The following is a 12,164-nucleotide window of genomic DNA, read 5'->3' as shown; positions in this document are numbered from 1 at the left end:
ATAGACCCAACGCGTTTTTTTTTACTAAAACACATTCCTGCGGAGGGAGCTGGTAGGAACGTTGGGTTGCTCGGTCAATGGCCAGGGTTAACGGCGGCGTGGTGTATTCCGCAAATATGCCCGTTTGTGAGGGCGGGCACAAGCCGGCGTGAGTAGGTTAAACGTTGCGTTTTATAAGGGGACCACCGGGTAACCAGCCCCTCCCCACCCAGCCCCACCCCTCCCACCCCTCACCCAGCCCCACCCTCCCCACCCCATCCAGCCCCACCCCTCCCACCCACCACCCAGCCCCACCGTACCCACCCAGTCCCACCCTCCCCTCCCCACCCAGCCCCACCCCTCCCACCCCCACCCAGCCCCACCGTACCCACCCAGCCCCTCCCCACCCTCCCTACCCAGTCCCTCCCCACCCTCCCCTCCTCACCCAGCCCCTCCCCACCCAGCCCCTCCCTGCACGACGGACGGACGGACACAATAATCCCCTGTGGGCTGGTGTAACCAGGAGGTTCCTACCAACCAGTATGAATAATTCGATGCATTGAGCATCAACGTCAAATGCCAGAGCGGCGGGTGGCTCAACGATCAAAGCGAGAAGCGACACTACCGAACTCTTTTTACTGCCCCCTACGCCACGCCCCACAACAGCACGTGGTCAACGTCTCGCGCAAGACCTCCACGTTCGCCAAACGCCCTCAGAGCGAACGCGCAACGCTTGCCCGTTGCGCTCACCGTTTAAAATCTGCCCCGAGGGCGTCGCGTGCTTAGCACAAGTGCGTCTCCGTCTGTGTGTGTGTTGTGTGTGTGTCTCCCTCATCCTGTGTGTTTACCTCAGGCTCCCGAGAGGGTCGACTGCGTCTAAACCTCCCCACTTACTAATCGCTCGATCGCGTCAGGTAACAAGGCATCTACGTTTTTATTATTCTGTCATCGTCATCATCGTCGTCGTTGTCGTCGTCGTCAACCGCGCGTTAATTTTGTCTGAGGAGATGAGCGTGCAGCTCAAGTGCTGCCGACGTTGTCTGTGGACACGCGCAACTGACTACGTTGTTTTTAGTTGTTGACGATTGTTTTTGCATTGTGAGCGGTGTGAGGCGGTTTTTGAGTCAGGTGAGGGGTGGCCTTCATCCAGCAGTGGATCGATCAAGGCTGGTGGTGATTGTCGAGATAAACGTATTGGTTGAACAACCGCATCTTGTGCTTTAGAGGCTATAAAAACCGGTTTAATTATCGCCCAACAGCCAATTGTAGTCACTCCACTGCTGTATGAAGGCCTTCCCCAAGCCGTATCGAGGCTGTTTTGACCATACTTCACCTTGCTGGTCATTTGCGGTGCCGTGGGAGGGTGGGTGGTGTGGCTGGCACCACAGCCGTGCCAGCCTTTGTATCCCCAGCCCACGGTGTACTGTACCGTACTTATTTAAGGCCGAGTCGATGTAGTGGAAGGTCCCAGGACTGGGTCCGGCATCGAACTGCTGCTCCACTCCTCGTGGCGAGGAGCGCGGTGTTGCTAACCGCTGCGCCACCGCTCCCTGCCCTCCCCAATTCAATGAACTCATCATAGCTGTATTCTTGGTTCCTTCGGTAAAGTCACGTAGAAGGGAAGTAATACAATAATAAAAATAAAACATAATAAAATAATAAAAATAAAGCATAATATTTTTATTATTTTATTATTTCCCTTCTACGTGACTTTACCGAAAGAACCAAGAAGATGAATCCCTGCAGTCACGAAAGCTTTGAATTAAAATTTTATTATGTTTTATTTGTATTATTTTATTACTTCCCTTCTACGTGACTTTACCGAAAGAACCAAGAAGATGAATCCCTGCAGTCACGAAAGCTCTAAATCGAAAAAAATGTTTCATTATAGCTGGTTGAACACGCCGGATTTTCAGTGGTCGAAAATGCACGCTGTGAATAAACACGTCGGTTTGATGACACAAAGTAGGTTGTCACGTAGGTACATAATACAGGGTGTTTAGGGGGGGTTAGATCGCGTAAATATTATAAATGTGTCGTTAAACCCGCCACCACCCGACACGGCCAATTTACGTAAACAGAACGTGGCCAATTCGTCACTAGTACAGCAACGCGGGTTGTGTGTTGGAGAGCCAAGCCACAACATTTACAATCTGAGTACGACGTTTCGTCGGTTATTACAACCAGCTTCATCAGGCGGGTGGTGACGGGTTTAACGATATTTATGCGAGCTAACCCAAAAACACTTGTACTGTATTACGAACTAACTCATAACTGTCAACCCATACGGTTTACCCAGTCTTTTTGTACAGGGAAATTGAGTTTTCAGGTCCATACGGCAACAAAAAGCATGTGTATTTGTTTGTGTTTCTACCTTGTGATGGGACTTGGTGTAGGATGAACAATGAGATTTATAAGAGCCACGGGGTGACCAATAACGTCTGAATTGGTCTGTCATGAGGGTAGGAACAGATAAGGGATTGACAGGTATGAGAACTGGGGTAGTTAATGATTAAATGATAATGCCAGTCCATGTGACCGAAGACTTCACGTCAGCATCAACAATAATATCATCTTCTTGGTTCTTTCGGTAAAGTCACGTAGAAGGGAAATAATAAAATAATAAAAATAAAACATTAAATAATTCTCACGACGTTTCGGCCACAACGCAAGCAGCCGTCATCAGGTGAATTCCTCTTGATATGCAAATTATATGCAAATTATTTTGTCAAGGCGGTCTTCCCCCTCCAACCCAGCTTAAATATACGCTGCCAAGCCTGGTGGTGTTCATTCAGACGCTGTCTTTCTGACAGACCTGTTCTTCACCTGAGGACGGCTGCTTGCGTTGTGGCCGAAACGTCGTGAGAATGATTTTATTATGTTTTATTCGTATTATTTTATTATTTCCCTTCTACGTGACTTTACCAAAAGAACCAAAAAGATGAATCCTTGCAGTCACAAAAGCTTTAAATCGAAAAATAACATCATCCATACAGGACATCACTCTTAGAGTCGGCATCATCATACATCAACGACACTACATTACAACTACGTTATATGATTTAGTAACGTAACGTAGTTTATTAAAATCAGCCATGCTCAATATATCGGCAGATAAAGCCCTTCCATGTAGCTCCTGTCTCTGATTTCGACATCATCATAATACAAATACAATGTATGTTACACTGTGTTGTGGTGCATTGTTCAATCCACTGCTGGATGAAGGCCTCCCAAAGCCGTTGGTCGTGGGGGTTATTTGACCAAGTTTGACCGGTGGAGCGTGCTAACCCCTCCACCCCATCACGATTGGACAAAACCTGAACATCCTCAGAATGTCATCGAAGCTTCACCAAAACACAAGACTCTATATGTACAAGAAATCGCCCCTCGTTTACCGTACCTTTAAACACCATACGATCAACCTGACATCACAATAAAACGCATTAAATTGCTCTGACATCACCTCAACATCAACTGACATCGCTATATGGCTTAAACATCACCGGACAATCACCCTAACATTGCCACTGCATCACTGCTGCATACCTCTTCTTGGTTCTTTCGGTAAAGTCACGTAGAAGGGAAATCATAAAGTAATAAAAATAAAACATAATAAAATACAATTCTCACGACGTTTCGGCCACAACGCAAGCAGCCGTCCTCAGGTGAAGAACAGGGCTGTCGGAAAGGCAGCGTCTGAATGAACACCACCAATGTGTGTTATACTGTATGCTGCATACCTGTCAACTCATACGTTTCACCCATGTTTATGTACAGGGAAATGGAGTTATTAGGTCCATACGGCATACATATGTTTCAATATAGGCATTTTTGTCTTTGTGTTTCTCCCTTGTGATGGGACTTTGTAGGGTGAACGTTGAGATTTATAATGGCACGGGGTGACCAATAAGGTAATGGATTGATCTGTAATAAGGTAGGCACTGATAAGGTGTTGACAGGTTGGTCATTGACATCTTAACATCACTAAGTCGTCTCCATAACTTCACCAAATTATTAATCGAACGCCCTAACATCAATAAATTCACATATCTCACTCACGGTGGCATCATTACAATTTATGCACGTGACGAAACCCATCACCTGACACCACTCACGCATCATGTGACGTAATCTGACATCATTTGAGCTCGCCTCCTCATCACTCGGACCATCAAGCTCACATCTCTAACATCAACCAGACCGTCACAAACATCGCAGGCATCATCTTCGCGTCCGTAACTATAACCTTTGCCACGAGATCCGCAACAAATCTCACTACGGACCTGTGACGAACCTGTGTTGTACACTCGTGTGTTGACAGTGCCCATTCTTAACGTTAATAGCAATGGGGGAGGGTTGATGATGATGATTGTGGTGATGGTGGTGGTGATGATGATGGTGGTGATGATGGTGGTGATGAGAACTGTGATTGTGTAGAGTGAAGGAAATCGAAACTGGAGTGTGTCGTTGATCCAATTGCAGTGCTAGTTATTAATTAATATTATTTGGTTTCCATACAAACAATTAGGAGCTTACATTAGTTTGATTTATTCATTTTTAGTCCACTGCTGGATGCGAGTCTCGACACACTGTGGGGTGGTGTTTATTTCACCATATTTCACCAATTGCTCGGATTGCTATCTGCTTAATTGCTCTTCTTTATTCCCTTTGCCCGTGTCATTTTGATGACGCATGTCCCTCGTGGTTTCTTGAGTTCACATCCAGTTAATCAGCATAAATTCACTTCCCGAAAATATCACTTTCATTTGGTGTATTTTTGTGCCGATAGCTGGGTAAACTGGCTGAACGGGATTTTCCACGTAAAAAAAATGAACATTGAATTGAACTTGATGCTGCTCAGTGCAGGTTAATGAATGGGGCTAGGCCATGACCTCTTAAAGATATCACTCCCCATCGATGTTAGCCGTGGTTGGGACTCAGACTCGGGTCGCTAGGTTCATAGCGCGGTGGGTTAACCAATACGCCATGAATCTTCCCCATGAATAGTAATAATACAGCAAAAATAACAATTTGAACGCGTGCGCCATTTAAATGTCAATATCAGTCAAGATGCCGCAGAAAGCAATTCACGCAAACATGAAAAAAAGGAAATGTAGCAAAATAAAAAATAATGAAACCGCAACAAAAGTTGAGCCACGTGTTCCCGTGGTGCAATGCTCCACACAAGTACAGTGCCACCAATGACACTGCAAAACCCTTAATGCTCATGGGATTGTAGTGTAGTAATTAACAGTAGACTATTGGTACAGCTTCTTGGTGATGGGCAAAGTAGGCTATCCGCAATATACATTTTCACGATTATGGAGAAGACCCCGGGGACGGGCCAGGATACGCTGGTGGGACTATGTCACTCAGCTGGCCTGGGAATCCCTGTGAATTCCCTAGGAAGAGCTAGAGTCTGTCGCCAGGGAAAGGGAGGTCTGGACTGCCCTACTCAGCATGCTGCCGCCGTGAACCTCATCAGGACAAGCGGACTGAGAAACGAACGCCACGAACGATTTTGACGAATCATTTCCATATTGAACGATTATTGCGGTGTTAGTTTCTCGGCCTGTTGCGATATGTCGTGATTATCATTCCTGAGCGGTCTCTGGTGTGGACCAATCAGTTTCAAGGACAATGCATATATTATCAGAGTGATTTATGTTTGCATTTTGAGCACAAGTATTGTGGTTAATGCACACATGATAACTTGTAAAATGGTTTCAGTTTTGTTGCCCAAAAAGAGGGGAAAAAACATTATCATTCCTCTTTTAACTTTTCTAAAATATTCAGGCTCCCAAATAAGATATTTGAAGTAATCGTGAACTCTACAATTAAAGCTGTAAATAAATAGCTGCTATCCATGAAATTAGCAGTGTGCAAAATGTTGTTTTGAAAGCATCGATATTCATCATTGTCATAGTTCAGCTAATTATTTATTCAATTGTTATGTAACCGACAGCAAGTTTGTTCTAAATGCTATAGCTTGTAAAGATGTAATGATTATAAGGCAGGGTACTATTGAATAACCCGCAGTTAGTTAAAGAACCTTCACAAAACCCTTATGTCCTGGGAGTACCGTAAGGCATGAAAACCAAGTGCCGTAAAAATGTTAGGTGCAATTACAAAGTTGTGGGATGCTGATATCGCTATAAGCAATCATATCGTGTAATTTAATATATCGTATCGTGAAAAATTATACCGCGGCTACCCTATTAGTTTCCCGTAACTTTGTAAATGTATGTTCCATTTTTTGTATCGTAATTTTTTTATGTTGGTTTTCGTAGCTAACATTATTTTTCGTCTTGAAATCAAATTATTGTGTGTGTCATATAATCTGTATAATGCGGAAGTGTCCATTCGTCACGCTCTGTATCTCACAAACGGTAGGTCGTACGATGACAACATGAACACTCAAATGTTTCTCTTGGTGAGAAACATAGCAGCGGAATTGTCACCGTTCCTGATGATTAACTACATGTTGCTTCCGATATATTTCGAAAAATAATATCCACAACAAACGAATAGATGTCAAAATCTTCCGGAAGAGTGATTTAACATTTTATTGGTAGTGTGTGCAGAAGTTGGGTTCCCCATTTATTTATATTTAATCTCGTTCTGCATGGGCACGATGAAAGTGCTCGTTTCTTAATATTTCGCCACCAATTAAAATATACAAAAATACAGAAAATTATTACTATTTATCAATATATAGCATAATTTTGTTGATCCCGACCCTGAAACTTGTATATATGGAGTTTGCATGTTCTCACCCTCCTGTGGATTTTTCTCTGGGTCCTCCATTTTTTTCCTTCCACATTTAGGATCAACGCACGTTTCGAGTATTTGGCTGCTATAAATTGTCCAGACGATGAGCCACTTCGTTGCGCTATCGTGTGTGGCCAGGTTGCCTCTGAAAAAAGAGCTAATCGCCCTTTGGGCTTTACCCAGTAAAATAAAATAGTTTATATTCTTGGTTCTTTCGGTAAAGTCACGTAGAAGGGAAATAATAAAATAATATAAATACAAAACAATAAAAATTCTCACGACGTTTCAATCATCATCAGGTGTGAAATCCACAGCAAGAAAATTTTAAAAAAGTGGCGAAAGAACCAAGAATATGAATCCCTGCAGTCACGAAAGCTTTAAATCAAAATTTAAAATAGTTTAGTTTTAATTTAGCCAAATTTCAAAAGATACCCACAAATTGCTACCTTCATTTATAACCGCAGTGACCTCCCTCTACTGCAGAATCTCGGCAGAACCCTTGGAGAGTCCCTCGTGGGTGCACGAGCGAAATTGTACAATTGTTTCCCATGCCGCTTTCTGGTTGTGCAGTCGACTCGCCGGCACCATGGAGCCGCTGGGCACGCGGTCCAGCACCGTCGCCATAGAGACGCTGGAGAAGTGGTGCCACGCTCGGCCCCAGCCGAGCGAGTCGGGCAGCCCGCAGGCGGCCCTGCCGCTCGGCACGGCCACCGCCGCTGTCGCCCCTCACGCCCGGTGCCCCCCCTCGCCCTTCCCGTACCGAGATGACATCAACGGAAAGATCGCCCTATGGTATGATGCGCGTGTGTTCGTGTGTGCGTGTGTGTGGCGGTTAGCGCGCTGCGCTACAAACCCGGCGATCCGGGTTCGATACCCGCTCACGGCCAACACCAGTGAGGATTATCTGAACCGGTCCAGGGCCTCCCCTAGGTCGACTCAGCCTCAAATGAGTACCTGGTGCGGTGTGTAAACATTGCCACTTAGGGAGACAAAGGCGGCCGGGCGTGGTGTTGGCCACCCACCCCCTCGTGTGCCGTGCGGGCCTTTATAGGTGCTCGCTAACAGCACTTGCCCCTACAGTCTGTTAAGGCTATACGGGGGATATTTGTCTTTATCTTTGTGGCGCTGGCACGTACCCGGCGACTCGGATTTCGAATCCCGCTCACGGCCGACACCATCGGTGACGATTATCGGAACCGGTCCCGGGCCTCCCCTCGGTCGACTCGGCCTTAAATGAGTACCTGGTGCTGTGTGTAGTAAACATCACCACTAGGGAGACAAAGGCGGCTGGGCGTGGTGTTGGCCTCCCATCGCCTCGTGTGCTGTTCTGGCCTTCATAGGTGTTCGCTAACAGCAGTCTGGCTATACGCGAAGTGCTGTGAGGTTGTTTTTACTCCTTTAAATCGTACGGTTATCGTAACTGGGGATTCAATTCATACTGAACGTTTTTCTGGGTCGCTGTTAGACTGAACTAGGTGGCACTAGATTCGCGGTCACGGCCATGAACAACGATGGGGTGTGCCGTGTTGCCGACCTAAGACAGACGTGGCTGACGTTAGGCCATGGGTGACATGCGCACAAAATGAAAGATTAGCCATGTGGACTTTATTTGAAGGTTGAAAAAATTTACTTGTTAACTTGCCCTGATCTCTTGGGTACTAATGTTGTCAAAACCCATCGAGTCATTTTATTAGGCTGTCTCAACGCACACATACAACAAACACAATTACCGGTCTCATTTAATCAGGGGTTATTAAAACCGGATAAGGGGAATGTTGTTTATTTAGCCGCGTGGTATCACTGCTGCGTCAGTGACGACAATCGCTTTATTGCAATTAAATCATGATTTCCCCGACATTTTAAGCAGATATCGTTATGGGTCGATGTGACTGCTAATTTAAATCTGTTCCCAATTCTAACGCGCTTAACATCATCATCGTCATTATAATCATCGCTGTTGTCCGTTACTGCCGAACTGCGCCTAAAACATTTATCGTATGCGGGAGAACATTCCCTTAAGTGACTCTTTGAGGTCTATTTGAGTAGAACACATGGCACGTTTTATTGTGCCATAAATGTACGGCCGTAAAGCTGCTAATGCATTCGCTGGCCAACTTAGACACAGACAATTGAGTTCATCCCGGACAACGGGGCAGCTTTGTTCGTAATTCTCGCTCCAAAATTCTGCCCCTGCCACCGAACCGTAACGAGCACCCGCCAGTTAAAAGCCGCGGAGATAAATTTACGGCGTGCGTCTCCGCAAGTGAAAACTTCTAGGACTGATAGTTATTTTATCGCGATGTAATTTACAAGAACTGATCGTACGGGCTAGCTGCGAGCCCAGCGTGACAGCAGGCAGTTGCACTGACGTGTTACGTGCGTCACGATACCAAGATCCACGAGAATCGTGCGACACGTTTTCAGTCACCACGGCGCTTGTGCCAGGCTAGGTGCACTTTGAGATCGTCGTGTGAGTTGTGACAGGCTCACTTGCCAGGAGTTCATGGGACAGACCCAGGTGTTATGAGTTGACCGACTGCCAGGCACACCGCTTGTGCACCTCACCATGATGTGAACTACCTCACCTGGTATACAGGAGGTCGTCGGTTCGATCCCAACCCCGACGCCTGTACATTTAGAGTTTGCATGTCCTCCGGTTTTTCACTTCACATTTAGAATCAATGTGCGTTCAGAGCATTTGGCTGCAATACATTTTCACATGATGGTAAGTCACTTCCTTGAGCTATTTTTTACGTCCAGGTCAGCTCTGAAAATGAGCTATACAGCTCAAGTGGGCCTGACCTGGTAAAATATAAGTTTTTATTTTGAGAGCATTTCTTGAAAACGAGGAGGGAGATGTTCTGTGTTGTGATTCTCAACGGTTGGTGGTGGGACTTCTCCCGTCTTCTGCGTGCTCATGGATTTCTTTGGAGAACCTTCATCTGGAATTTTATTCAGGACAACTCGATAAAAATATGCCTTACAGAAGACCACACGTTCTCCGGAATCTCATGGGTGATGTACTGTGACCTAAATGATCGGTAGCAAAAAGTTTAATTCTAGATTTGAACGACACACTTAAGCGGTGTGCTTTCGCGAAGTTGTTCCCACCTGAAGAAGGACGCTTGTGTTGCGCCCGAAACGTCGTGATTTAATTTATCTAAATTTTTTACCTACGTGACTTTACCGAAAAAACCAAAGAGTATGTATCAAAAAGTTTGTCAAAAACACTCTGCGTGTGGCCTTAAAAGGAAAAAAAAATTTAATAGGCGGACGTTTTGGACAACGGCTCTTCTTAAAATTACGTAAATAGAGAGCCCCGAGAGACAGTGTGGATGATAATAGTTGGAGACTGCACTTGTTTTTACACCATGGAGCCTGATGAGAATTACATACTTTTTTATTTTCTGATTACCAGATTTTAAACTGGCGTATGAGTAGATACATTCTCTGTAAGCTTCATTCTACCCCAGACGAAACCCAGATGAGTGTCACTTGCGTTGTACCACGTCACATCACGCATGCCTGTTTCGTTGCATCGTTTGCGCAAGTGGCATCCGGCAAAGTTTGCGACGTTATATATATATTTATTGTGAGATGACCCATCTCCGTGGCCTCACTAATGCAGCAGGACAACATGTTGGCAGCAGGGTACAAAGCTGTCGTTATTTTGAGTCATGTGAGAGCTCAAAGCAGGGGCTGGAGGACACTGGAATTGCCACACAGTGGCAATTACCACGGGTCACTAGCAGTGTTAATGTAGTAGGTATTTATTTTATTCGTAGTCTTACGGTAGTCGATGGCAACTTGTGCTTAACACTGAAGCCTACGAGAGCCTTGATGCTGCTCTGTGAGCCTCTCTGATTCTCACTGATCTCTTGAGAGAGCCTTAGTCTAGCTCTGAGCCTCAGTGGTTAGCACTGAACCATATGAGAACCCTAATATGGCTCTCTGAGCCTTAGTGATTTAACACTGAACTCTGTGAAAGCCTTAGTCTGACTTTTGAGCCTCAGGAATTAACACTTAACCCTATGGAAGCACTTAGTCTGGCAGCAGTGCCAATTTTGTCAGCTTTTTTCTTTAAGTAATATTCTTAGTCTAGTCAACAACAACGTGTGGAATTTCATTTGAGTCTTAGTCTCTGGGTTTCTTAAATTATCCTCTTAGTCTGGTCGACTGTAACAGTCCAACATGTAGCCAAGTATTTCGTTGCTAAATGTTGGTGTGAGAATGTTACTCGGTCTATCCTTTGTATATTCATATGGGACCAGTTTGCCACGCGTGGTGCGTTCCTCGGTGTGCTGCAGCCGCGAGTCTCGCCAACGAATCCTCTCGGCGAGAGACTCGTTGAATTCGTCCCATCACAGTCGGTAGCCGCGCTCTGCTGCTCCCTTGATGGTTGGCGGTCGAGGCCATAGTCATCGTTGTCACAGTTCCTTTATTTAGCGAACGCTTTTACACGTGGATTTTGCACAGTTAGAGCACCGGTTCAGTTGGTGATTTCCATCCACTCGCAGCCAGCGTTGACTACAATAAAACATGAAAGCAATCGCCGCCCGCTGAATTGACAAATACGTTTTGCCACTAAATTAAATGACAAAATTAACTCTGGTCGGTCGCTGCTCTCGGCTGTGTGTGTTTGTGTGATGGCCAATTCAAGTTTGTGCTCGTGGGCATGAACGTTCATTCCCAGCTTGTGGCCCAAGCGAGGGGCTTACTTTTCCACACTTTCCACAAAGGAACCTTTTCATCCGCTCTGGATCCGAAACGAAAAAGCTGAAGCGGCGTTGAACGCGGCGTGAAAAATGAAAGTGACTCCCGTGAATAATGGTGCTTTTCTTTGTGCGGAAAAGCATTGGGATGGAGTTAAATAAGTGAAATGGATGGAATAAATGAAAGGAAAACAATACGTAACGTCATAATGCGCGATGTGAGGATTTTTTTCAAAGCTTAAGTGTGCCGCGCGTAAATAAATCAAACGCGAATATTTTGCATGGAATCATTTATTTTGTACTGGGGAAGTTATTTATTTTGGCCGAGCAATGTGTTTTTTTTTTTGCTGAGATGTTTGTACTTTCTTTTTTCGTGTATTCATGTGGATACTGTATATTGGATTTTTTTTGTAATGGAACAATTCAGCCTTTTCATTGCTTTTGGCCGCATCGTTGTTTCTTCTGGATTCAAACCTGTCTGTGAGCCAGGTGTAGAAGCGTCATCTTTATGAGGGAGCCGGAGTGTTTGTCCATCTTGTCAGTCAGTCCAACCTTGGCCTGAGAAATCCGTAAAAACTGCTAATTCTCACGCAATTAAATATCCACAGCTTCGTCGCTTTCCCATCGATGCTTGGACTGCGTTAGGGCGTGTTTTCGCTGCTCACCACGCATACATAGATATTTATTTTAACCTTTTTACCA

General features: G+C 45.3%; 1 protein-coding gene across 1 annotated transcript in view; it reads left to right on the top strand.

Moving 5' to 3' along the window:
* Positions 1–746: 746 nt before the first annotated feature.
* Positions 747–12,164, top strand: part of LOC133352763 (ganglioside-induced differentiation-associated protein 2-like) — a 43,445-nt gene continuing 32,027 nt past the window's right edge. The window contains exons 1-2 of the mRNA XM_061568627.1: positions 747–893; positions 7,321–7,542. Of these exons, the coding sequence (XP_061424611.1) occupies positions 7,337–7,542 (206 nt within the window). The 5' untranslated portion in view covers positions 747–893; positions 7,321–7,336. The remainder of the gene's footprint in view (positions 894–7,320; positions 7,543–12,164) is intronic.

The sequence above is a fragment of the Lethenteron reissneri genome, chromosome 5, assembly GCF_015708825.2.
Source record: "Lethenteron reissneri isolate LAM-NWPU_2019-01 chromosome 5, ASM1570882v1, whole genome shotgun sequence".
Classification (NCBI taxonomy): domain Eukaryota; kingdom Metazoa; phylum Chordata; class Hyperoartia; order Petromyzontiformes; family Petromyzontidae; genus Lethenteron; species Lethenteron reissneri.
Note: the sequence above shows the minus strand (reverse complement) of the source record. Positions and strands in the feature narration are given on the sequence as shown.